Raw genomic sequence first — 24662 nt, 5'->3', positions numbered from 1 at the left:
TTCACAATATCAAACACAGGAAATTTTATTGAACAACATCCTTGATATAAATATTATTACATTATTTACAATTTTTGTATGAATTCCAGCTGAAAAAAAGTTAGCTTTCTGCTATTATCCACGAGGCACTTCTGTAATGGTGACGTCTCCACTTTCATGGTACTCCATTGAAAATGTGTTGAGGTTGGAATGATGATTACAGTGCAATCAATCAAAATGAGGGCCCTTCAAGAGTTAGACCTTCACTGAAACAATATGCTTAACAATACAATATTAATGTCCTCTTATGTACATTAAATGTTAGAGTTGTAACCTATACTAATGTATTCCAAATTCAGCATGAACTGTGTGTTATTTACAAGTTGAGAGGTCTATATAAAAACATTTTCAAGGGCTTTCATCAGAACCGAGGGTATATAATTTCTCTGTATGGACCAACAATGCCTGTACATTTTTTTAAACATCAGCTCAGGATCATGATCTCAGCATATTTATTTTATTATCATATAGCACTGTATTATCTCATATTAAAGGGCCAAGTAATGTGTGAAGCATTGTGCACTCTTAACTGAAACCAAAAGCGTCTTCATTGTGGCAGCTTCAACCCATTTGCACGGGAAAGTTTGGAATATTCCACTTCTTCCCAGAACCAACAGAATTGCAGGATTCACAGCTGAATTACCAATACTCCAAACATTAAGAAAAAAATGAGTTTCCACTTTCAAGTATGCAACTTTCTGCACATTTTACAGCATACATCCAGTGGCCATACATAAAATTGTATGCATAAAACGACACATTCAAGTGATAAGTTGACACATTTTGTAATACAGTATATACAATATATTGAACATATAAAAATATTCTTTTGGTGGTTTACTTTGTGGATTAATATTTTTGGCTGTAGGTTGGTAGTAAATATTTTTGGCTACAGAATTATAACATAATTACACTGGATTTCACTGGTGCAAGAGTACTGATGATATACAGGATGCCAGATTCTGCTGCCTACAGTGATCAGCATTCACAGAAAACAAATTACCTTTAGAAGCTTTACAGTCTGAAAGGGCTGCACTGAGAAGTACTATAAATAGGACCCTGCATATTTGGCAGTTGGATTTTGAAGCCTGTAATTCAGATGAAATCCACTATGTGGCTCTGCAGCCTTGTTGAACACATAACAGGATAACAGGTTTTGATAGATTGCTGAATGATGAGAATAACTGATAATTGTATAATGATTAATAGTTTTACCTATGTGAAAACATTTGCATATTTTCATTAGTTTTCTTTATGAATATGATGCAATGCAATACTATTGCAGTGACGGGGATAGTGTCTGACTCACGCTTTAGGGTATTTTTGAATTACTATTTGAAAGTTAAAGTCCAAAATGAAGAGCTGACATAATATTCTTGTAGTAGTAAACATTAATGTATCACTGGCACATATATCCAGATCAGGAAATGAGGTGGTTTTTAATAAGTTTTTGTCAGGTTACTTGCTGCAGAAATTATATTTGCATTTTGGTGGTCTAAATTACAGGCTATAAAACAGTTTGTGGAAATACTGGGCCTTATTTATAGAAGTGTGTTCTAGTGAACCAGTTATAGACCGGGCAGACATGCTAGACCACGCATTACCATAGGAACACAAAGAATCAGGTGCATCAGGACTGAACATTTACTGTATAAACCGTATTAGACACGCATAGCTACAGTAATGTATTGAATAAACTTTTCTTTAATATTACACAATGTATTTATGTTCTTGAAATCACTGAATTGCATCTATTAATTGAGTAACTGCACTGAACATCCCTCAATCATCCGAAGGAGCAAGAACGTTTTTACACACAGTGCACTCCAGGTAACCATTGACGTCACATCTTTAATCAGTAGAACAAGACTGTCAGCTATCAGCCACTGCGACCACAATCAAATGTACAGTACGATGTACTGCACCGTGTGCTATGTGTGCAGTGCATGTTTTCAGGAAAGACTGCACTGCCAAGTCACACGCACTTTCACTCAAACATAGTCGATGCCAGTCCCGTTTGCCTAAAGCTTTCAGCCACCTGTTTGGAATGCTGGATTTTGGCTGAAAGGGCCTCAAAGACATCATTCTGATCGAGTGCAGTTGCAGTCTTGTAAATAAACGTTCCTAAAGACTCCAGTCCTCTCAATCCCACGTTCACGCCGCAGCCTGGAATCCAAGGGAAACATAATCTCTTAGATCTTGTCACATTTATACAGTGGATCCAACTTTGTTCAAGCACCGTTTTTTTATTTTTTATCCAAGATTACAGTGAAGCATCTGCGTTTTGTTTCTGTGTGGAATCCGTATCATCCCCCTCCGCCCCCGTGTCCCCTTCTCCAGCCCACAGACCTTGTCAGATGGGTCGGGTGAATTAAACTGGCTGTATGGTATCAGCCAGGTTTTTGTCACTGCAATCCCTCTCGGAAGGCAGATTCCAGGAACCTCTAAAGAGCTCATTTTCTTAGCAGTTCTAATTTTATCATGATCAGATATGGGTAGAAAGAAGCCAGCACAAACAATTGTGAACTGTGAAACACATTAACTCCATGTGGCGTGCAGTGTAAACGCTAACAAGCTAAATGTCCAACTGGAAAGTATACAGTCAGAAGTACAGAAAGCCCAGATACTGTATATGCAAAGCATGGATGGTCTGTTCAGTACAGTAAAGTTATGCTACATATTGTTATGCTGCATATTGTGGCTGTTTTGTTGAGAGCTTTACTTTTTTAGATTAGTTTGTTGTTACCTGTGTCAAAGTTCAAAACCCGGGCGGCCTCGCCTTCGATGGTCACAGCCACGTTGTCTCCCTCGATGTAGGCCGCATTGACCCGGCGATGAGACAGCATTATCTCAAACAGCCTGCGACTGCACTGCATGTGATGCAGCGTCAGGTCGTTCAGACGTGGCTCAATGTCCGTCTTGTAGGCATTAAAGGACTGATGGAATATGTTCTTCATGATCTGGAGGACAAAATGGTTCATTGTTATACATGATAGCTTAACTAGGGCTTAACTGTCCCAAACATGGAGCTTCTCCACCCTAGTGGTGGAACGAACTCCCTGTTCCTCTTCAAACCACTTAGTCATTGTCCATCTCTTCAGACTGTACCTGGACTAACTATCACTACTCTGTAGGGCACTCCCAATCTAGGATCACTCTTATTATTTGAATCCTTCTATTTTGTTCCTGTAGCACTTTCATGTTATACTTGTACTTCCATCCAGCGCTTATATTGCACTTGTATTGTTATCTTAATGTTGTGGCTCGCCATGCCTCCTAGTTTGACTTACCATAACTTTCTGACCTAGCCTAGCCCATGCTTACTGTGCGAACTGGACTTAATGTGTTCTTGGCTATGAATAACTGTTACATAATGAGTATTGTACCTTATCAGACCTGTGTTTTGTAGTTGTTCCAATGACCTTCGGTATGAACTCACTGTACGTCGCTTTGGATAAAAGCGTCTGCCAAATAAATGTAATGGAATGTAATGTAGCTCTTGGAACATGTGGTGCTGCTGAGCTTATATTGTCACTCTTGGCTAGGCATTCAATTTTTGTACAGAATTTCTTTAAAGTGAATACTGAATAAGTCCATGCACTTATTCATGTAACGCCATGTTCAAAGCAGGTTTCCAGTTCTGCATTCTTAGATGCTTAATTGCCCTTTTTGCTGCACCCTGATTGCCGGCCAAGAGCAGTGAATGTCTTTTACTGAGGTGGACTGGCTGAGTCTCTGATTCCCCATTGTTGAAGCATGTGCGAGAGGTGGTGGTATTAATCTTAACTAGCAGCACCAGGAGAGTGTGATTAAAAACAGCGCTACTCTGGACGTGAAATGGTGTTCATGTTGCAGGTAGCTAGCTAGCAAATGTTATGTACATATAGCCTACAGCACATTGTATATTTGCTGAATAGGTTCAAAGCACCCAAAAACGTTCACTTGCTAGCTAACTAGTTTCTTTATTATAGATAAGGGGGTAGTTGAAAGTAGCTTGTGTGCTGTTAGGAAAGAATTGTCAAAATTGCTGTTCTGCATCCATTGTGAGGGTACCTCAAGAAGAGTTGCCCTCACAAGAAGAATTATCATATCAAAAAGACCTTTCAACATCTGTCATGTTTTGTACACTTTGTGGCCAGAGCTTGAAAGCTCACTGTAATTCATTTGAAGTATTTACATTGCTCCATATCTTATTAATATGTACAATACGAACTCATTTAATAAGACTGCTTTTTTGTGGTTACTTGTCCCAGGTTCCTTTCGTCCTAGTAGGGAGATGTTGCACAATCGCTGCATATGATACTGACTGATAAATTGACTTTATGGCATGAATTTCCCTTTCCGCAAACTCTTCAGGTCAGAGTGAATATCCTCTGACAGCTCTGTGTTTACCGTTAAGAGACAATAAACCATAATATCCTGATGGTGTCTTTGAGTAAACAATGAATCCTGATTTCATAAAAAAAAAAACCTGTTCCAGTTTAATTTATCTGTACGCAAATGGTAATTTCATATTTCTCTCAGCGTCATCTCCTGCTGGGAAAGTGCGTCAAGGGCGATGATCCGTGGCAATGTGTTGCACAGACGTAATGTTCCTGTCGCACAGCAGCGGATGATGACCGTGAAGACCCTCCGCCGCCCCAAACCCTCCCCCAAAGCCTCAGCAAGACACGGCTCTCACTCGCCTGCATGGGCTAAATATAGACCAGCTGAAGTCCGCCCTTACCGCTGACACCCCAGATGCCTCTAATGGAGCAATTTATCTGGCCACTCAGGATTGATGTATGTTTGGAGTCTGGAGACAGCAGCGATGTGCACACATTTGGACTATTCATTTTCCATTCATCACTCCCTCTGGCCTCCACTCCTCTAAATATATTAGCTACATTAATACCCACTAATGACAGAGGTTACCTTATGCATTACAAGGGACTGTCACCCTCTTTTGCCCTTTTAAATAGATACTGCTCACCAGTGGCATTAAATACGTTTATACGCTACATGGCCAACATCTCATCCAAAATTATGGGCATTAATATGGTGTTGGTCCACCCTTTGCTGCTATAACAACCTCCATTCTTCTGGGAAGGCTTAATACTGGCTGGAGCACTGCTGCAGGGATTTGCTTCCATTCAGCCGGAGTAGCATTAGTGAGGTCAGGCACTGATTGGGTGATTAGGCCTGGCTCGCAGTTGGCTTTTCAATTGATCCCAAAGGTGTTGGATGGGGTTGAGGTCAGGGCTTTCTGCAGGACCTCGCTGTCTGCCCAGGGGCACTGTCATGCTAAAACAGGAAAGGGCCTTCCCCAAACTATTGGGGAAGCACAGAATTGTCTAAGATTTGCCTTCACTGGAACTAAGAGGCCTAACCCAAACCATGAAAAACAGCAACAGCCAAAAGGGGTACCCACTTTCTTTTGGTCATATAGTGTATCAACAACCAGCCCAGCTGAAGCACCTTTCCTCATATTGTAAGAACAACAGGACCTTTGTGAACAGTAATTTAAAAAATTGAAAATGAATGCGCTCTTAGACCTGCACCAGTAAGGTTTTTCTGTCATTCCATGTCACCTGTACAGTGTATATTCTTAAGAAAATTGTCATTAACACATTCCTGATTTACATAAAGTACATAAAGTATATGACAAGTATTTGTTCTCTCCATTTGGTTTGTCCAATGCCAAATCTTTAAATACACTGAATAAATATTGATTGAACAAAAAAAGGAAACATTCCGTATTCATGGTACTTTTGGTCCGACATAAAGAGTCGGCCATTCAGGTTACAGAAACCCGGACAGTAGATGCTTTCTAAAGAAGTCATATGGACAGCACCCCCTCGCCATAATCACTGTCTCCTAATTAGGTTTAAAGCCACAAAATGAAAAGAAGATGGTAACCAAGAGACAACAAAAGGCACGGATAGAGGTCCTTTGTGAAGCCAAAGAGAAGCTGAATCATCGCAGGAACAAAGACACAACAGGAGATTCTGCGTCGTGGATTTAATCATATCTCCGGTTTGAGCAGAGTCCCGTCCAGCGCGCTTTCGATAATGGCTCCCCTCGTCTCAGCGCGTCAGCGCTCGGTTCCGCGCCTCGCCCGTAACCAGGTAACCGCATGTATGTTTTCTTGAATGGAGAGGTTCGTTGTAAAGTATGCTCCGTCTGTGATGACGGTGGCTCGTTAAGCCGTGCGCATTTCCTCCTGCTCTCCCGGTGACTAAGAGAAGCTCCACGTCAGTCCGGTAGAATGTTTCTGTTTAACTGTCACCTGAAGCGGACTGGAGTGCATCACACCACTAAAGCAACAGTCTGACATTCCAAAATAGTTGCCTTCCTTACGTGATTTTTGCAAGTAGTTTACGTGTTTTCTGGGGTTTATGATCAACTCACAGATCTTTATTTACTTATTTATTTATATTTTTTTGGTGTGTCAGTTAAAGGTTAAAATGTAGCCTATACTGGTTCTGCCTATATTCTGATTACAATGTGCCCACTTCTTAAAGTGCGCAGCAGCTGGTACTGTTTCATAGGGGGTTCAATATGTACTGCTATCTGCGTTCCCCTGGGTTCTTTCCTACCATCCTCAGTCCACCTCACTGCACCTGGTACTCCTCGGTAATATTTCTGTCTGATCCTATGGGTTCCCACTGGCTGCAACATGTACCCCTTTCAGAAAGGGAGAGCAATCCATGAGTTTGAATAAAACGGGGTAATTTGCCATAATGTTACAGGATATGTAGCTGGGAGATGAGTGACTCGAAGAAACACTGTACTAGCTCTGCCCTGGAAATCTCTAAACATTACTGATGAATAAAACTGGAAATAGGAGTCACACAAACCTCATGACCAAGTGCAACAGTCCAGCACTCTAGTCATTCCAGACCTGGGTCATATTTGCAATCATTTATCTTTTTAGTTGGTGGCACCCTGATTACTGTTGGTGAAATTAAATCACCCTAACATACAATCGTACAATCAAATTTTGTTACGAATGTTGGTGAAAAGATTGTTCTTTTGAAATTGTCTGTACTTTGATATCAAATTACCTTTAAGGACAATTTAGTAATGAATGGTTCTTAAATTATGTCAGAGGTTAAGGCTTTGCATGCTGCATACATCGCATACTTTCTAAATTAAAAATTTTCAAAGTAAGTCACCCTCACCAGAGAGATAAGAGGGTATTTAATAACAGCAAATAGAATGGCAGCACCTCCCATAATCACTGCTGCATAATACCATCTGCTACTTCAGAGGCTAGTGGCTTCAGTGGCACAAAGCTGTTTGTGTTCAGATCTGTGGGCAGTGCTTTGTAGAAAGCACACAGATGCAATCAGTTCTAATGTGACGCAGTGCTGAGTGGTCTCCAAAGCATGGTATTTAAGCTAGTCCTCAAATCCTTGAGGCAGGAAAAGGACTCCGCTAAAGATAATAAAGAGGAATTAGATGTCCTGTGTTCTTGGGCTCATGCTCCAGCTCCTTACCCCAGTGATTTAAAAAAATTTTTTTAAAAACAATCTAACAGACAATCTAACAAAAGTTGAGTAATAGTGGTTATACCACATACAGGATGAACTCATTTGAACCGCCATGCATTCTCACTAGACGGCTGTTTCCCTGCAGAAGGGCTCGTAAACTGTAGCCCATTTGACATACAGTACGTGTTGCTATGGGATTGGACAAATAGCAGAGCGACTCGCCTTTCCTGATGTTGAACAGGGAGCGAAAGAAACAAAGCCAAGGGTTGTAGTTTAATCGCGGGGAGCGCCGATGGCACTCACCGCTGAGTTGGCGGTGTGGCGCAGGAAGCGAACCATCTTGGAGTCGTAGGAGGGACAGGCCAGGGCCATGTAGCGGTTGCGGAAGGTCCCGTAGATCTTCAGGTGGAACCCTGGCTTGACCGCGGAATTCCGTGACTCCCTGGCGGTGTCCATCCCGTACGCAGACAGGTCAAAGTACAGACTGTGTGCCTTTATCTCAGGTGTGGGAACCTGTAGAGAGTGAGGAACCCCAGGTTAGCACCTCATGGTGGTCAGAATGGAGTGGTGAGGAAATTTCAGCCTTTCCCTCTGACTGCAGATACACAGTAAAATGTCCAGTGTCAATTCAACTCTAACAGTACTGTACATGTGAGTTCAGTACGGATCATATGTACCATATGCAAGAGTTGATTTAACAATGAACATTTTACTGCCTGGTCAGCAACCAAAACATGTAAAATACTGGTGGACTGCAGTCTATCTGCTGTTTCTGTTGTGTTCAGTGACCAATTTGTCATTGATTAGATAGAGGCCCCACACTTTGCCTCTAAGGACTAAATTGGCTGCTAACCATAAAAAACCTGCAGACACTGCTGCCCTCCAAGACTTGAGTTTGACACCCCTGCGTTAGAATGACAGAAAACAAAATCAGAAATAGCTCCCAAATGAGATATGATGGCACTAACATCTCCCTGCCAGCATTCAAATCTGCACAAAAATCAGCCTTTTCGGTTTCTGGCCTGGCATCTGAAACAGGATGCACCTATGGCAGGAAATTAGTGCCACTCTCCCAACACAAATATTCAAGGGGAAAAAAAAGCACTCAGTATGATAAATAAACAGAGTTGGGCTCGATTCCAAAAAATGGTTCCCAATAAAAGAGATGTACATATGTTCTCACATTGTTGATTTGATACATTTTAAATCATGCTACAACATGCAAAAGCGTATCACTGGGGAACATATTTCTGATATTTCTGTTTGTGGAATTTTCCATTGCAATGGGCCTCTGTTTACATAATTATCCTGATAATTCTCAACCAGCCTGTTTGGTCTTTAATACCGTGGCATTCAATCTCCATTCCATTCCAGCGATCACAAGGCTGTGGACAGATAATCCGCTCATAATGCATTTGCAGCCTCCTTCTCTTACTGCGATAAATCATCTTTGCAATCCGTCATTATCAACTTCGTATTAATTAGCTTTGTATGCGGTGCTGTCCCTATGCAGGCAGTTCCAGGCTTTGTTTGGCTTCCCGGGCACATTGGATTCAAGTGGAACTCCTGCTTATCTGCTGAATGATTTTACGGCTTTGCCATTTCCTCTACGCCTCGTCTGATTTCTCCCATGTTCCTCAAGATGTCTGCCGTGAATTTTACAGACTGAGAGATTCTTCAGATGCAATAAGCAGCCGCTTCACTGAGACGGCCGTGTTTACTTCAGAGCCTGGCGAGTCCAGAAGCGCAAATCTTTATCGGCGCTCCGTGTCACAGGTGTTTAGCCGAGATCGTTAGACACTGTTTATACATTTTTAATTCTGCACATGCACATTCATTACAGTGACATCTGTTAGAGCTCCCCCTTTGATGTTGTGGTTGGTGAGCTAAATGGGAAAGGGTAAAAGGGCACAGTGGCAGTGTTTCCAGTGTCAGAAGATGTTGGAGCAGTGATTCTGACATTGCTACTCTTTAAATAATTTGTGTCTCGGTAACACATTCATATTCAGCGACAGAACTAGACAGACATATTTATGGCATTTGTTTCTGTCATTAGGAAGAGCCAAACCACCGATATGTAATCATACCTCTGAATTGTCTGCTGAAAAACTGACTACAGGGTAGTACATTGCATTTTTAAGGACTGTTCAGCTAGTGTCATGCACATTGCCTAATAAAATATCCATGAATATATCATTTCTGTTTTGCAGAAGAGGTCTGATGGATTTGTTGTGAACGATATCAAAGTGTAAAAAAAAGTGATTTATTACCAGAAAAAAGATGGAAAATGTCAGTTGATAAAAAGTGATTTCAAACCCACAAGTCTGACAGAATATATTTTTAATTAATACCTCTGAATACAAATAAAGACCTCAAACAAATCTATTCAGGATTTAAACCTACATTACCCAGGACAAATTGAGCCTACTTCAATTGGGTAAGTGCAATGTTTGATGTGTCAAATTCAGTGATCTGTGCTAAATAGATGGCTGTGCGTCATGTCTCCTTTTCAGTTCCGTGTGCTTTTTCCCCTGAGCTCTTTTTAAGTTCAACCTCCTTTCATGTAAGCTTGAATTAAAACATCTTTCTTCACATCAAAGGAACGGTGGTCGACCAGATCAATCAAAAAGCCCTTTATTTAAACAGGTCCTGCAATCTAAATATTCCATGAAGTTACAGAAATGAGTAGATCCAGTAGATCCACTCACTGGCAAGGTGAGGAAAGAGTTGACAAGTCAGTCAGTTCACCTTCGCCATATTAATCTATGGCATTAGATCCCTTGTTTCTCAAGCAGATGCTCTTACGAGAAAGCCCTGCACTGTGTGTATAATGGTCTCTTAGCAGCAAGCTTAGAGGACATGATAAAAAACTTGCAGACCTTTCCTTGAACCCATTATTGGGATCTGCTTCTTCTCCAAGCCTCATAATAAACTGTCACTCAACCGTCTATTAAAGAGCCTTGCTGTGGTCTATGCAGAAGGACAGGCCGCAGTCTGCAGCCACACAATTTGGCAGCAGGGCAAAAACTAAACTCATTTAGTCCCAAAGCACTGGACCGTTCAACATTTGCGGTCTGGGGAAAAGCTGTTCCGTGCTTGTATCTCTCCCCAACCATTTATTATTCACTACATCATTTCATCAAATAAACTGTTGCTTGTGTCCTTTTTCTCTGGGCTGGGCTGCCTGTGTGGGCACTTGATTAATGGCGTTGCAGATGCCCCTTGCTTGTATATCTTCCTTTCAATTGACTCTGCGTGACCTGGAGCATAGTCTAATTCTAAATCAATTGGTTGAAAAGAATGTATTCAGAGTAATGGCATATATGAGAACCAAACACATTTGTCACACTGGCGAGAGCGTTGAAGAACAGAGGGAGGTGGCAGTGTGCATTTTGCTCAGTCTAAAGACGCGATATACATTTCTGCCTTTGCATGTATTTAGGAGTTTTACCTCCATTCTGTCATTTTGGAGATGGTAGAGGTCTTTGGACACATTATCTCATTATCTCTTTGCCTTCCATGCTTGTCCTGCCTGTTTGAACACACCCATATATATCCCATCATGCCTCTTTCATCAGGGCAGAATTCTGAAGTCTGTCATTGGTGGTTTTCAAGGTGGTGTTCCAAGAGTCTCACCCTACATGAAAAGATTTTAAAAATGAGCACACCAGTAAGCGGCTTCATATGAATTTGAGTTCAGTCAAGTGCTTGAAGCAGATGTTGCTTTTGTATTTATTGTTTAACCACTCTCTGTCACCAGTTATAATTCTCCTCTCTATGGTGTTTAATGACTGCAGATGAATTGCACATTTTCTCATTACTATTCTATAAAATGTCAATGATCGTGCAGGCAGTAGGTTCGCTGTGCTTGCAGTGTAGAGAGTCCATTGATTCCTTGGCCTTTGTACAGTCACCAAGTGCATATTTAGTGGAATAGAACATCAAGAGAATACAATTTCCTGGATGCAGAGCTGTTGAAACCAACATTATGTCATCACACAAGATCCATCCACGAAAGAGATCGCGTCACTAAATTTTGTTTCCTCCTGTAGATAATTAGTTCCGCATCGCATTTAATTGCATTGCTGTTTATGGTTTCCAGCACTGTGCTGCGTTCCCTTTCTCCTTCCCTTCAACGTATTAACCTCACGTGTCCCTGTTCCCTCACCCTTGAACTTCTGATGTGGCTCTGAGGCCAGAGGTGCATTAATGGCCTGCATGATCAACCAGAATTATGGAACACAAGGTTGTCATGTTTACATCCCGCACAGTATTTAACATGCAATGTGTCTCCCCCTGCGTCTCCGTCATTATAGCCCAAAGGAATAAAGGCTGTTATCCTGCTGTGCAGTCAGCAGCGTGGAGACAGAACAGACTGATAATTACAAGGTCATAAAACTTTCTACCGAGGAGGCTGTCCTTGCTGGACTGTCATTTCTTAGAACGTAATGAAGACTATAAAGAGAGATGAAAATATCGGATTCTTTGATGAGGAACAATACGTGCATTGCAGTAGCCATGCAATTAATGGATGCGTGCCCTTTAAGGAGAACATTACGATGTCCTCGTTATGTCAAGGTGTCTGGCAGCTTCGCCGGAAATGTAATAGCAGACATAAAAATGTAGCTTTGGCATGAGATACAGTTTTCCTTTGGCAGATAACAATAAAACCCTGTGTAATAAAATCACATGCAAAACACAAACAGCGTCTCGGATAATCCCGTTTCTGCCCAAATAGACTGCCCTTTTCCACAGAAAAAGTGACCTTCTCCAGCCTCAGTGACTGTCAATCTGAGTCAGCTGCTTTGAGGGTAAATGTGCTGGCTGACTTTGGCTCAGTCTCTGTAAGATGACTCTAAAGGAGACCAGATGGGGTCTGTGTGTGTGTCTCTCTGTGTGTGCCTACAGTCTATGTCAATCACCGCCCACCTGTCTGTTTTCTGTAATGAGACGGACCGCGTTACACCAGCTCATCTGTGGCCTGGAGGATTACTGAGAGCCACGGTCGGCTAACTGTTGACAGAGAAAGGTATCATCTTCCCAGCTCATCCATATTGCTTAATTATTATCATGCTCTGTAGTTCCTTGTGCTGTGAGGGACTAACACCTGCTAGAGCTGGCTAAAAAAGAGCGATAGGAAAGCAAAGAGATATGAAGAGGCCAAGCCATGAGTGCCATACTTTATGTCCATAATATAAGCTCAAGCATGATAATACATTCACCCAAAAAAAGGCAAAAGTGAGATATGCTACCCATAATGCTGTGCTTCATGTCATAAGAGTGCAACAGAGGCAGTATACATTCATATTTATTGACAATAGGTGGTTATCCCTGCTGGGCAGGGCACAGTGGGTCACCTGTCTCTGGTCCAGTCTCTCGATGGTGGCGTTGGCGCCGTAGGCATTGCAGGACTCCACGATGTAGTCGGAGCTGATCCCCAGCACAGAGCATGACTCCCCGCAGGAGCCGTCCGCCACCACGATAATGCGCGGCCAATCAGGGCCGGGGATTCTCCGCAGGTAGTCCTCCGTGAACTGCCAGGAGACAAAGTGTTTTAGTGCGTGTCTGTTAGCGGCGTAAACCTCAGGCTTCACCACGACAGGATATGAATTTGATTCTTAAGGCAACGCACTGATACGTGGCAACATCACAGATTTTGCTCTGATACAGTATGAACTCAACATGAAGTTGAGAGTGCAGAAACTTATTGACGTCACGGTCAACAAAAGAAAAAACAGCACTATCGTGAGCAATGGTGAGCTTAAACTGGAAACATGAACAATGATGTTGACTGTGTTGCTACAGAGCAAACTTCTGTATGATTATTTAAATAAATATTTTGCTGGGATTCATAATGATACGGGTCGAGTTCTGCAGGTTGTATTGATTGGATCGGATCGTTGCCCTTTGAATCGATACATCGTTCCAGATCAATGTATCATTACACCCCAAATGTCTACTGTCTGCAGTGGGGACTGTATCGATGGCACACTAACTTTGCAATTGGCTCATTTTGCAAGCTTGCATTGTGGATTGTAGCAAATATGGATATGTGAAGAAAATAAATTTAATTATCATCATCATGTCATCATCATCCATATTATCATCTTCATAACCAAGACTAAACAATGCTTTACAGGCTGAGTATAACACTTCTGAAATACTGTAACTGAAACTCATTATTAATGTTTACACTGCAATAGTGCTTCATTATAGTTTCCTTTTCTCCCTTTGAGGGGACCTGTAGTTCAGTTTTCATGGTTCAAAGCAATCACATTAATTTGCGTCTTGCATTAATCGCATCTTAATTTCATGTGTTGTCGAACGTCTGGAAATCTGAAAGCTATGAAAAAGCAATCAGAGCCTTGCACCTGTGCAGGCTTCAGATTGCTTTTTTTTTGGACCTGATTTTGTATTTCTTATCTCTTCATAGAGTGAGCGCACAGATAATGAAAACTTAATAGGAAATTGAAACTTCTCCATGTTATGTTAATTGAGTCAAATATTGTATGAAAAGGGGGAAATTGAGTAAGAATTTAAAACAAATGGCTGTTAACCTGGATGAAGAGATCTATTATTCAGTTTGACAGTGGCAGTGATGAAGTTCCCCATTAAAACTGCCAATCCATAAAACCCTCCCGCTGCTGCATCATATTAGACCTTAGACCTGTCATCCAGTGTATTTGAGTCATTTTGCTGTTGCCATGCATTCACATGAACTATGCCTACTGGCAGTCAGTATAAAATCAGTCAGACCAGGTCAAAACCTAGTATATGGCTGGACCTAACACACTTCATCCGGCCGACCAATGGTGTAACCTTATAACTCGGCCGACCTATGGTGTAACTTCATCACTCACATACTCACTCACTCATTCACTTAGTCACTCAGTCACAGACATTCGTGCTTGTAGGGCTGGCCCCGCTGTTGCGGTCCAGCCAAAAATGAAAATGAAGACTACTGTATGTGAACATGTGTTATCTCCAGTCAGCCTGTAAAAAATGTCCTTGATCAATATGGCACCTCTTTGTCACCCTCACGGGTTTAATGAATGTTTGCTTTGGTAGCGGTGATGCACGGAGATAGATCAGTTGATCCACCAGTGCTGGGCAGTGCAGGATTAGTCTAAAACAAACAGTGAGAGAAATCCTGGCCCGTATTTGCTCAACAGCCAAGGAGCTAACGAGTGACGGTCAAACACCAGCCAACATGATGCCTGTGTAAACCAGCAAAAGGATATCCTGTTTCATTATCACCAATGAAGTCCGCTTGCAGTTTATCCTGACAACGTAATGGGAAATTAAAGTAAACAAGGCTCTGTGGAATGAGTTGCTTAATTGCACAGGGGTGCACCTTGATATGTAATGTCTTGATGTCTTCATTATTTACACTTTACTATAAGCAATAAAGCAGGGCCTTTCATACTGTACTTAACAGGAGCATTGTAGGGTTAAATAAAATGTATTGTCAATGCATACACAGTATAAAAACAAAACACTGAGTAAAATATGGAGCATCGCGTAGTTCTGGCAGGTCACGAGAGTCAAGCGCTCCGGCCGAATCAGCTGAGGGCTCAGCTGAGTGATGTTAGCCTATCACAGTACATTCACTAACAGGGCGGTCTACTTAAACAGCCTCCCTCTACTCATTCGGCTGCTCCTCCTGCATGCAAGCGCTGCACGTTGCTTCGTAAATCCCCTCCACCACCCCAGCTCCTTCCCCATGCGTCAAGAATTTGCATTCTCCATCCTTATGTGTTAAGAAATTGCATTTGTTCCATTCCTATGTGTTAAGAAGTTGTATTGCTCCATCCTTATGTGTTAAGAAATTGCATTTGCTCCATTCATATGTGTTAAAAACTGCTTTGCTGCTGGATCTGTTCCGTGTGTACCCCTCTAGGGGGGGTTTGGCTGCTGGCCTCCCGGCCTTATCCACGCGGGCTGCGTGGTTGGCGGGAGAGCTCCAGAACAGAGCCATACCGCCAAACATAACTGTATTGCCTTTATTGTCAATAAAGTTCTACTTGATGACAGTGGCCCTGACAGAAATTGAAATAATATACATTCTCATCATTAGGAACCATAGAAATTCCTAGTCATGCCTAGTGACATCATAACCAGTGTTTCAATCTGATCACGGTAGACATTTTATTCTCAGAAAGTAATAGATAAAATGCAGGTACATGAAATTATCCCATGAAGGATTTGTTAAGAATAAGCTTGTCAGCACAAGCCAATATTACGTAGCAGTCAGAGAGTTGTACCCACAAAGTATAACATGGACACACCAAACACATCTCGAAATATTATTATAGAGAAAGGGTTTTGTGCAACATACTATTTACTGTTAGACAACAGAAGAACATCAGTAATACACTGGCATTTGACAGTTTGGCGAAGGATCGGGGGCGTTCTCTGCCAAGAAGGGGAGATGACAGCTTTGAGAGCTGGCATAATAGTGCCATTCATCAGCACTAATGTTTCCTTAGCACACTACAATGAATAAATAGAATTTAATAACTAGGCAACCCGTTGTCCTAATTTATTAATCGTCTTAATTTAATTAACTGTGAATTAACTCCAAATAGGCATGGACTATATTATGTAGCACAATTGTAAGATGCAAGATCATTGTCTCACCCTGTGAAGACACCTCACTACTCGCACCTAGCTCTACGGGAGCCTACCAGAATGGAGACACCTTTTTCCAAAACAAAGGAATTGATTGGTCAAAGGGTGGTGCTTTTATATGTTTCCATTCGTTAGCCTGAACAGGGATGAGGTTAGCTGTGCATATGTTACCATGGCAATATTCCCCAATTGAAAGTGAGTCAGCTTCACGATACGGAAAACCCAGGGTTCAATCTTGGACCAACCCCACAATCCCACTTCGCAGTACGCCCCCCAGGTCTGGCTGTTTGTGGTTGTGTTTATTTCCGCAGCAGAGTCTTACAAGAAATATAATATATGCTTCTTCTAAAAATGAACCTTTTGAGTGTGTTCCTGTAAGGGGGAAGAAAAGGCTTTTGTAAATGCTTGAATGGTCCTCTGCAAGGTCTCTGTTAGGGGGAGGGTGGGGGCGGAGGCAGGACCGACAGGATTCCATTGCCTGCGAATATAGCCCTGGCTCCTTTTGGTGTAAAACTGATTTTATCTGGTTGCATTTCCTGTCTCGGTGAAACAACACTGTGCACAACAATCTGTAATTCTTGAAAGCTGCACTGCTGAGCTCCATGCGAGTCACCCTCCTTTAGCTGCTCGTCAATCAGGAGACACTGGTGTGTAGAAGCATGGAACACATCGAGTTTAATAAAGCCTATTTCCCTATCACCAATTTAATATCTGCATTTAACATATGTATCCTGTTTACAAGACATTTTAAATTGTGCAGCATTTACTGGTTTCCCAGTTTCTTTCCATACCTTTCGATATAAAATTGTTTAGGTAGGAAAGAATCTGCAATCTTAGGGAACACGTGGTATTTTATGGGGTTATGCCTAGTAGGCAAGTTTCATTTTTTATCTAATGGAAGCTGTGTTTGGCCACTGGGGGAGAATAATGAGAATGGGGAAAGACACAGAAGTGGCCAGTTAGCCTTAAAAATTTGCAACCTGTTCCTAGGTCACCCAGGAACCCACATTTGGAAGAATATCGTATTGCATATACCTTCATTTGTTGACAGGTCTTTCAAGCAACTAATTAGACAGAGCTTAACCATATGCTGTGGTAGATTCTGTGCCATAGTGCTACGCCATGCAAGCTGTTCTGGTGGCATATGATGGCCCAACATCCTGTTAAGCGATTTGATATTGGTATCTGAACAGTTTTTTGAACTGTACTTTCAATGATCATTGAGGTCAAACAGGTACTGACATTAATTATATGTAAATCACTTCTCAAGCTTTCAAAACTTCAGCTCACAGGGTGGTGTTTATCTTCTGTATAGCACATAAAATGAAACAAGACTATAGCCCTTTGTAGTGTTCCTGCACTTTCCTCCTACATGGAATTTTCATGTGCCTCCAAAAGGCCACAATGCATCACTCTCAAACTTCACTTCTTATAGATACTGGTGGAAAGACCTGTTTTAATGCTCCACCAGTGTGCATGTGAGTAAACTATTGTATATCAGGAGGTCACAACTGTTCCTAGAGAGACAAGGAGTATGTTATTTTTAGACACAAGCCCCATAAATTGTTCATTTGCATGAATAGATGAAAAAAATCATTGTCCACCTAGACCAAAATTGTCCCTGTTTTCATGGGGATGTTATCTCATTAATGAAAGGTATTGTAGAATTTTTTAATTGGACATTGCCTCTGAGATTAAAACGGCAGATGTGATGATAATGATCATATTTCAGGGGATTCTGGTGCGCCATAACTGCTGAAAGGCAAGTAGCCTCATCGCTTCATTGACATTCACTGTTCCTCACATCTAAGAAAATTAGATATTTGCAAATAGCTTAAGTTTCCCCTACCTCTAATTCAATGCTGATCCACATCTGTCATGTAGTACAAGACTTTGACTCAGAGTAACTGCATTTTGAATATGATAAGAGTTACCAGCAGTCATGCCAAGGGATGCATATGAAACAAAGCACAATTATGGTGATGATTCATCTTTTTTGCCACCCCTGCAGAAAGCTCACAGCCTAAAAAGGACCAGCTGGCAGACTTCTGTTACACTGTAAATTACCCAGAATCGAAAGCCAAGAATGTCTTCCAAAACGCTTCCGTTCCAAACTACATGGCAAATTATGTTTTGAAATGTTAAATGAAGGAGCTGTCAGTTGCCTTAACGCCACTTTTTTCTAAAAATGACCTCTGGGGAAAGATCCAATTTTTGAGCAGTCGCTGTACGTGCGGTATCGATGCCTTGAACTATATTGGATGTAAAGCCAATCGAAACTTTCCTTGCAAATTGACCCTCCAAAAACATTAGCAAGGAAAGCTGAAAAATTCAATTGTTGCCTCCTTCACACAAAACCATTACTTGCGAACATAACACACATCTCTCCGCAGGGAGGTATTGATCTCCACTGAGAATAAAAGACGGTTTAAAATAAGAGAGCTAACTCGCTGACTGCCCAGACTGTAGTGTAGGGCAGGCACTGTGGTCGCACTGGTTTTACCTTTTCTCTCTTATAAAACCTTGGCCTCTCTGACCTGGTGGGAAATAAAAGCCACTTAATTAAATAAGAAATACCTGACATACCCGGAAGGCAAGTATTACCCTCATAATGATCAACGTAACAAGCCGAATGACTGCATCTCAGGGAGAGCCGTATTCTCTTCAAATAGAACTACAACAGGAGATAAAATAATGGCTCAGCTGAATCCTAATAAGAGTACATACAGATGAGAGTACTGTGCCTCAGTACATATATTTGCATGCATGCACACACAGACACAAGCACGATGCCAGAAATACTTTAGTCCCCTTTGACTTAGTGTGAACTTGGCTGATAAGCTGTGAATGATTATGGTTACAATAGACATTTTACTGTGTGTGGAATCAATACAGGGAACCGCAAATGTACACATGTAGATGCGTACTGTACGTGCACTTTTTACGTAATTATTCTACCCTTCAACAGTGAACATAGCCCCTCCCCACATTTTATGCCTAGACTATGAAGAAGAAGGTTACACTTCTTACACTGAAACGTCTGGAGGAGTTCTGTTCTGTTCTATTAAATTATATACACGCAGCTCGTTTTGAGTGCTCCAGTTTTTTACTCAGCTGGTCTCAGTTGTCTTGGCAAGGAAATTTGATAACCCTTTACTTGAACCCTGTGACATAAGGCTGATATAGCACTGTTATACGCCACAAAATGGCATAACATGATGTCAGTTTATGTCAAATGACATAAAACTGGAACTATTTTTACTGGTAAATGTTATGACAGTAACATAACTGGTATGCCATCTTATGTCAGCCTTATGTCAGTCGTAAGTTTGTGTTGCGGGTGTTTTGTTTTTCCAGTTCATCATCAGATTGGCATTTCTACCTCTGGTTACTTCATTTGAAAAAGCCGTCATATGCCACTTACCAGTGGAGACTAGCTCGTCAAACTTGTGCTTGGTGTGTTGTGTATAGTGATTGCTTCGTTTGACTTTTTGTATTTGACCCTATTTTGTTTGATTTCGATTTCGATTTCGATTTTTTTTGGTGATTGGATTTCGTGTTTGACCATTCGCTTGTTCTCAACCTTGACTCTTGTTTTGCCCTCTGCTCGCCGTATAGTGCTCTGGTTAATTAGTGTGTTCCCAGATGGATTACAAATCCTCCCATCGGGACACTACTTTGTTATTTTGCTTTGTTATGTCTCCTTTATTATTTTTGAAGGTTACACAGTGTGGAATTTTAGATCTTCGTTGGGGGTACGCTATTTAGACAATTGGTTCTCAGACTGCAGACGGATTGCCTCGAAGCTTTGTGTTCAAAGCCGCCCCATGCCCAGTAATGCTTCAAAGACTAGTCAGGTTTTGTTAGCTCTGGACAGACAGATACAGACCAGAGTTACTCATCGGTCTGCAGTACATTTCCCTCACCCATTCCCCACTCATTTCCCTTATCATACATCCTGTTACGGTCTGACCCTTGACCAGGTCATAACAGGATGGAGTAAAGAATTTACCGGAAATTCTTTATAGCATATTATTGGGCCTCCACCCTTACTGCTGTTTTATGGTCTTCCCGTGGTGGTGTGAACACACAAGTAAGACCTAATATGTTCCAAAATATAACCAGTCTATCAGAGCAGGGGATGAATTCACACCAGATACCTAATTCTGAAATACTCCTCCAGTGTGTCCGCCGTCGGTTGTGCCCCTGCAGGGGTGTAGTGTGCTTGCAGTTCCAGCCAACGCTCTTTGGCAGCTGCAGTGTAGCGTGCTTTATTGGCTGGGTTTCAGGGCAGGCACTCATCCAGCATGATTAGATAACATGAGCATTTGATACATCATTACGTATTTGCTTTTCTCAGTCAAATTATAATAAATAAAACCAATTTTTAAAAACAGATATTTGTTTTATTTTATGTATTAATCAGTTCATTTATTTTGTTAAATTCACCCTTATGTTAGTCCAAAGTAATAACCGAACCATGCAGTTATATAAAGAGTTCTCATTTTACCCAAACCCTTGAATGAATTTTGCCTTTATATTAGCTGAATTTTGAACTTAAAAGTTTCACTGCTTAAAGGTGCAGTATGTATGTTTGTTTTAGAATACTTTTGTTCATAATTAGTTACATTTCCTTCGCATCCTGACAGATATCAATAAATTAAAAGCTCTAAGAAAAAAACTTGTCACTGTGACTGCCCCAGGCTCCAAAATCAGGTACTCCAAATTTCACCACACCTGAATCTTTACGACCAATCTGGACAGCTCTCTGCAAGGACACTTCCCTAACTGCCTGTAAATCCTGTTGCACATTCACAGTGCTGCCAGGCCAGAGTAGACAGGGCAGGGCTACACAGATAAGTGCAGAGTTAATGCAGAAAGGGTGCTAAAGCTAGCTTGCTAATAGAAAACAATAGGTTGAGATTCTAGACATCTAAAACAAGAATGGCGCAGAAGAATCTGCCAGAATTACCAGTTCTGCCTTTGCCTACAACAGCTTATACTGAACAAGAAAAGGTTTTGACCAAAAATAAATTGAACTTAGCAAGAGACAAGACAGGAATGAACATTGGTTTGGCTTTTCAGGGATGGCAAGAGCTTGCTAGATTGGCAGCACCAGAATGATGTCAGTCACTGATGCAAACACAAGTAAATCGACAAGTAGCTTGGTAGCTACTGGCTTGGTTGCAAAGTTACTTGCAGCTGCTTCATCTACAAATGTTATAGGTGAAATGTTCTGTATAGCAAAAATTATATATAATTCAAAATATAGTCTGTGCATCATTGCCAACTTTCTTGTTTTTTTGGGGTTTTTTTTAAGCTTTTCTACAGATGCTCTACTCAACTTCCTACTTTTCATGCTGTATAGCTATGTCCTATCTCCAGTACTCCAGTCAGGCAGTGTGTGAGCATGTGTTTGGAGGGAGGGGCCTTGGAGGGAGAGCTGAGGGGAGGGGTGGGGTGTGGCGAATTTTTTTTCCTCCAAAATTCTTGCTAATTTCTCCAAATTTACATGCTTCACCTCTAAGTTTGTTTACAGCATACTGATTATAGACAGGATGAATCCATTGAACTGACGCTGTGTTGAGTATTATGCAGCCATATCAGGAATTGTCGCTGCATCATTTATCACAAATAGCCTACATTCAGGTTGCCATGTTGATGGTTTTAGTTGCTCCAGGTACTTTTATCCACCTGATAAGCAATAATCATCCAACCATGAAAATGAACCCATTTAATTAGTCTTGCATAGGATCCTAGCCAGTCTAAAAATAAATGTTGATTGTACAAAATGACCTAGTAATAAGAGGAATGGAATATAAATTTATAAAATAACATGTTTGAGATTCACATTCATCCTTCAACTCTTAATTTAATGAAAATGATCACTGAACAAAACCAACATAATTTAGTTTGTTATGTCCATTCAATTATATACTATTTGTGTGAAAATAATCACCTCAGTGAATGTGATGTTGTTTTATACAAAAATGCAAGCTGTAGGAAGCTGTGGTGTGTAATAAATTTAATTCTTAATCACTTATTGTCAACGGAGAAGTTTTTTTTCATGAATGGTTTTCAATGTGTTTATGATGCATAGGATCTTAATCAGCCACATTTAAGAAATAAAAATAATACAGGAGATACACACCGAATGGCTTGAAATATGCCTGTATTTGTATTTGCCATGTATGCTTGAACCAGTTACACAACAACTTAATTATATGGCTTTGTATAATGGACTTTCAGATTCTAGTTCAGATTTCTACCCGTCTACCTTCCAATACAAATATAGACGTAACCAGCAAATATTGTTAAGAAATCTTCTGACGATTAATTTGAACGCACTACCGGTTCCTATTCAGCGAAGTTGTCACTCATCTGCAAATGCCGATAACTATATCTATACAAGTAAATAGCCGTGAAAGTTGCATGTGGTTTAGAAACTATCAGTTCAAGAATATGAATCTCCCATCGTCTGAGAAGGTCACATAGACACACTTTTTTGTTCTTAGTAGAAACAGGTACGGCTTACCTTTGTCCCCAAATGGACTTTGATGTCAATCGTCTGTTTCTTTTGCTCCAGAATGCTTAAGAGATATTCTTGAAATACACCAATTTTAGTGAAGAAATGATCGTTGTGCCAGCACCCTTCCATATTGTCAAAATCCACCCCCAGTCCGAGGAGAAATTTTACGCTTGTGGGGTCCAACGCGATTTGCTGAGGTCTACAAAGAAGAGCGGTCCTGTAGCGCTCGTCCAGCACCGTCAGTTTCAGCACCTTGCCAGAGCGGACAGCGACAAGGGCAGCGGTGAGGCCAATGGGACCTGAACCCACAATAAGAACCGACACCCTCGCTCGCCATTGCCTTATCCCATCTAAACTCACTTTCACGACCACATACACGAGTACTGCCAGTAAAGTACTAAGTGCAGTGTCATAAGCCAAAGCTCTGTACTTCTCTTCCATACTGCTGTTGAAGCGGTCTCCGGAGCTTTCCATATCTACCCCGTTCATGGTATGACCGTACGTTAAAATTTACCACGTACAATGCATATTTGTCGAAGGGCACTATTTAAGATATTTTCACACATAATTGTCGCTCTCGACGTTTTTCATGCTTGACAATGTCCCATTGTGACTTGCAAAACCGGCTACGGCAAGTGTTTTGAGAAAGAAGGAAATGAAATACTGCTATCCAGTTACGAATAAAGATAACTAAGGAGCAGCAGAGTGCTGCAGAAGAGCTAAAAAAAGAAGAAAGATTTCTTAAAGTAGGCGTCATTAAACGGCCGCGGTAAGAAAACAGCGTTGAGAGTCCTTCCTAACCCCTCGTCTTGCCGTTTAGTTCGCCCAGAAGTATCAGCTGTGCGCGCAATGCGACTTGACAGGACTGCAGCAGTGCTTCCGACTCGCGCTTGCTGTGGAGTTCTTTGGAATACAAGGTCTGAGAGAGAGACTTGCGGGATCGTTGTCTTGACCGGATACTGGGGGCAGCCTGTTTTTCTCATGTGACCATGTTCACCACTTGCGCTCTGTAATAGTAGAATACTAGTACAATAAGCTGTTTTTTTTCTTTGTTTTTTTTTTTTCTTCAGTTTTAGTTGAGGCTGTCTTCTTTTAGAGTGCGCATTTCAAATTCCAGATTCCTTTGACTAACGAATCATAAAAATAATAGGCTGTTCTGAACATATGACTTCAATTATCTGGGCTATGAAAAATTGTTATGGATTTATATTTTTCCATGTAGAACTGTTAGGCTTCACAGTTAACTTGTCTTTTTTTCAAAATCATCAATCACATACGGTATATCACCATGGCACCCATAGCAATGTGCTGATTATGAATATTATGAGGATTACAAGCAATCAGAACTCAACATGTGAAGGCTTTCCTCATGTGAGAATGTGTATATTCCAAAAAAGACAACATATACTGATAGTGAGCTTTTGACCATAATGATATACTGTCATCTGTTATTCACCATAATGTCAATTTCTGACACAACCAATTTAAAAAGTCAGCTGAAATTTGGTAGAAGATGAAATACAGGAACTTGGTAATATTGGTAATAAAATGATGCAACTTAATACTGTAGATGGAGCTGACAAACTCTAAGCAGCAGATTTCAGGTAATGTGAGCTGGATCAAGGCAGCTGGTAATATGACTTCGGCCACAACAAAGACAATGCAATTCTGTGGGGAAAAAATCTAAAGAAAATTGCTTGTGTCAAGGGCAGTAAAGGCCCTTGTTTATGATGCTAGCACAGAAAGCAAGCCCACGAGAAAGGAAATTGCATTCTGTCCTTCTGAATAACTGTTGATGAGATCCAGTGTTTCACCAGCTGAAATCACTGTGAGATGTTTTCCTTTATTCTATTAATGCGGCATGTGCAAACCTGAAACCATAGCAAGACCAATCAATCCTTGAGCATTATACCCTGCAGGAGTAATATAGAAAAACAAACCTTATCTGAGAATTTTGCCAATTTTTGTTTTAATACCAAACACCAGAT

At 41.1% G+C, this 24662-nt stretch overlaps 1 protein-coding gene across 1 annotated transcript; it reads right to left on the bottom strand.

The window, feature by feature from the left end:
* si:dkey-234i14.6 (uncharacterized) lies at nt 1-23602 on the bottom strand. The gene is made up of 5 exons (XM_064313811.1): nt 22681-23602; nt 12872-13048; nt 7818-8027; nt 2786-2999; nt 1-2205 (listed from the first exon to the last, which is right to left on the bottom strand). The coding sequence occupies exons 1-5, from the start codon at nt 23161-23163 to the stop codon at nt 2027-2029; spliced, it is 1263 nt and encodes a 420-aa protein (XP_064169881.1). The 5' UTR covers nt 23164-23602; the 3' UTR covers nt 1-2026.
* Between the last annotated feature and the right edge of the window lie 1060 nt (nt 23603-24662).

Source organism: Anguilla rostrata, chromosome 16 (genome assembly GCF_018555375.3).
Source record: "Anguilla rostrata isolate EN2019 chromosome 16, ASM1855537v3, whole genome shotgun sequence".
Lineage (NCBI taxonomy): Eukaryota > Metazoa > Chordata > Actinopteri > Anguilliformes > Anguillidae > Anguilla > Anguilla rostrata.
This window is presented reverse-complemented; position numbering and strand designations above follow the sequence as displayed.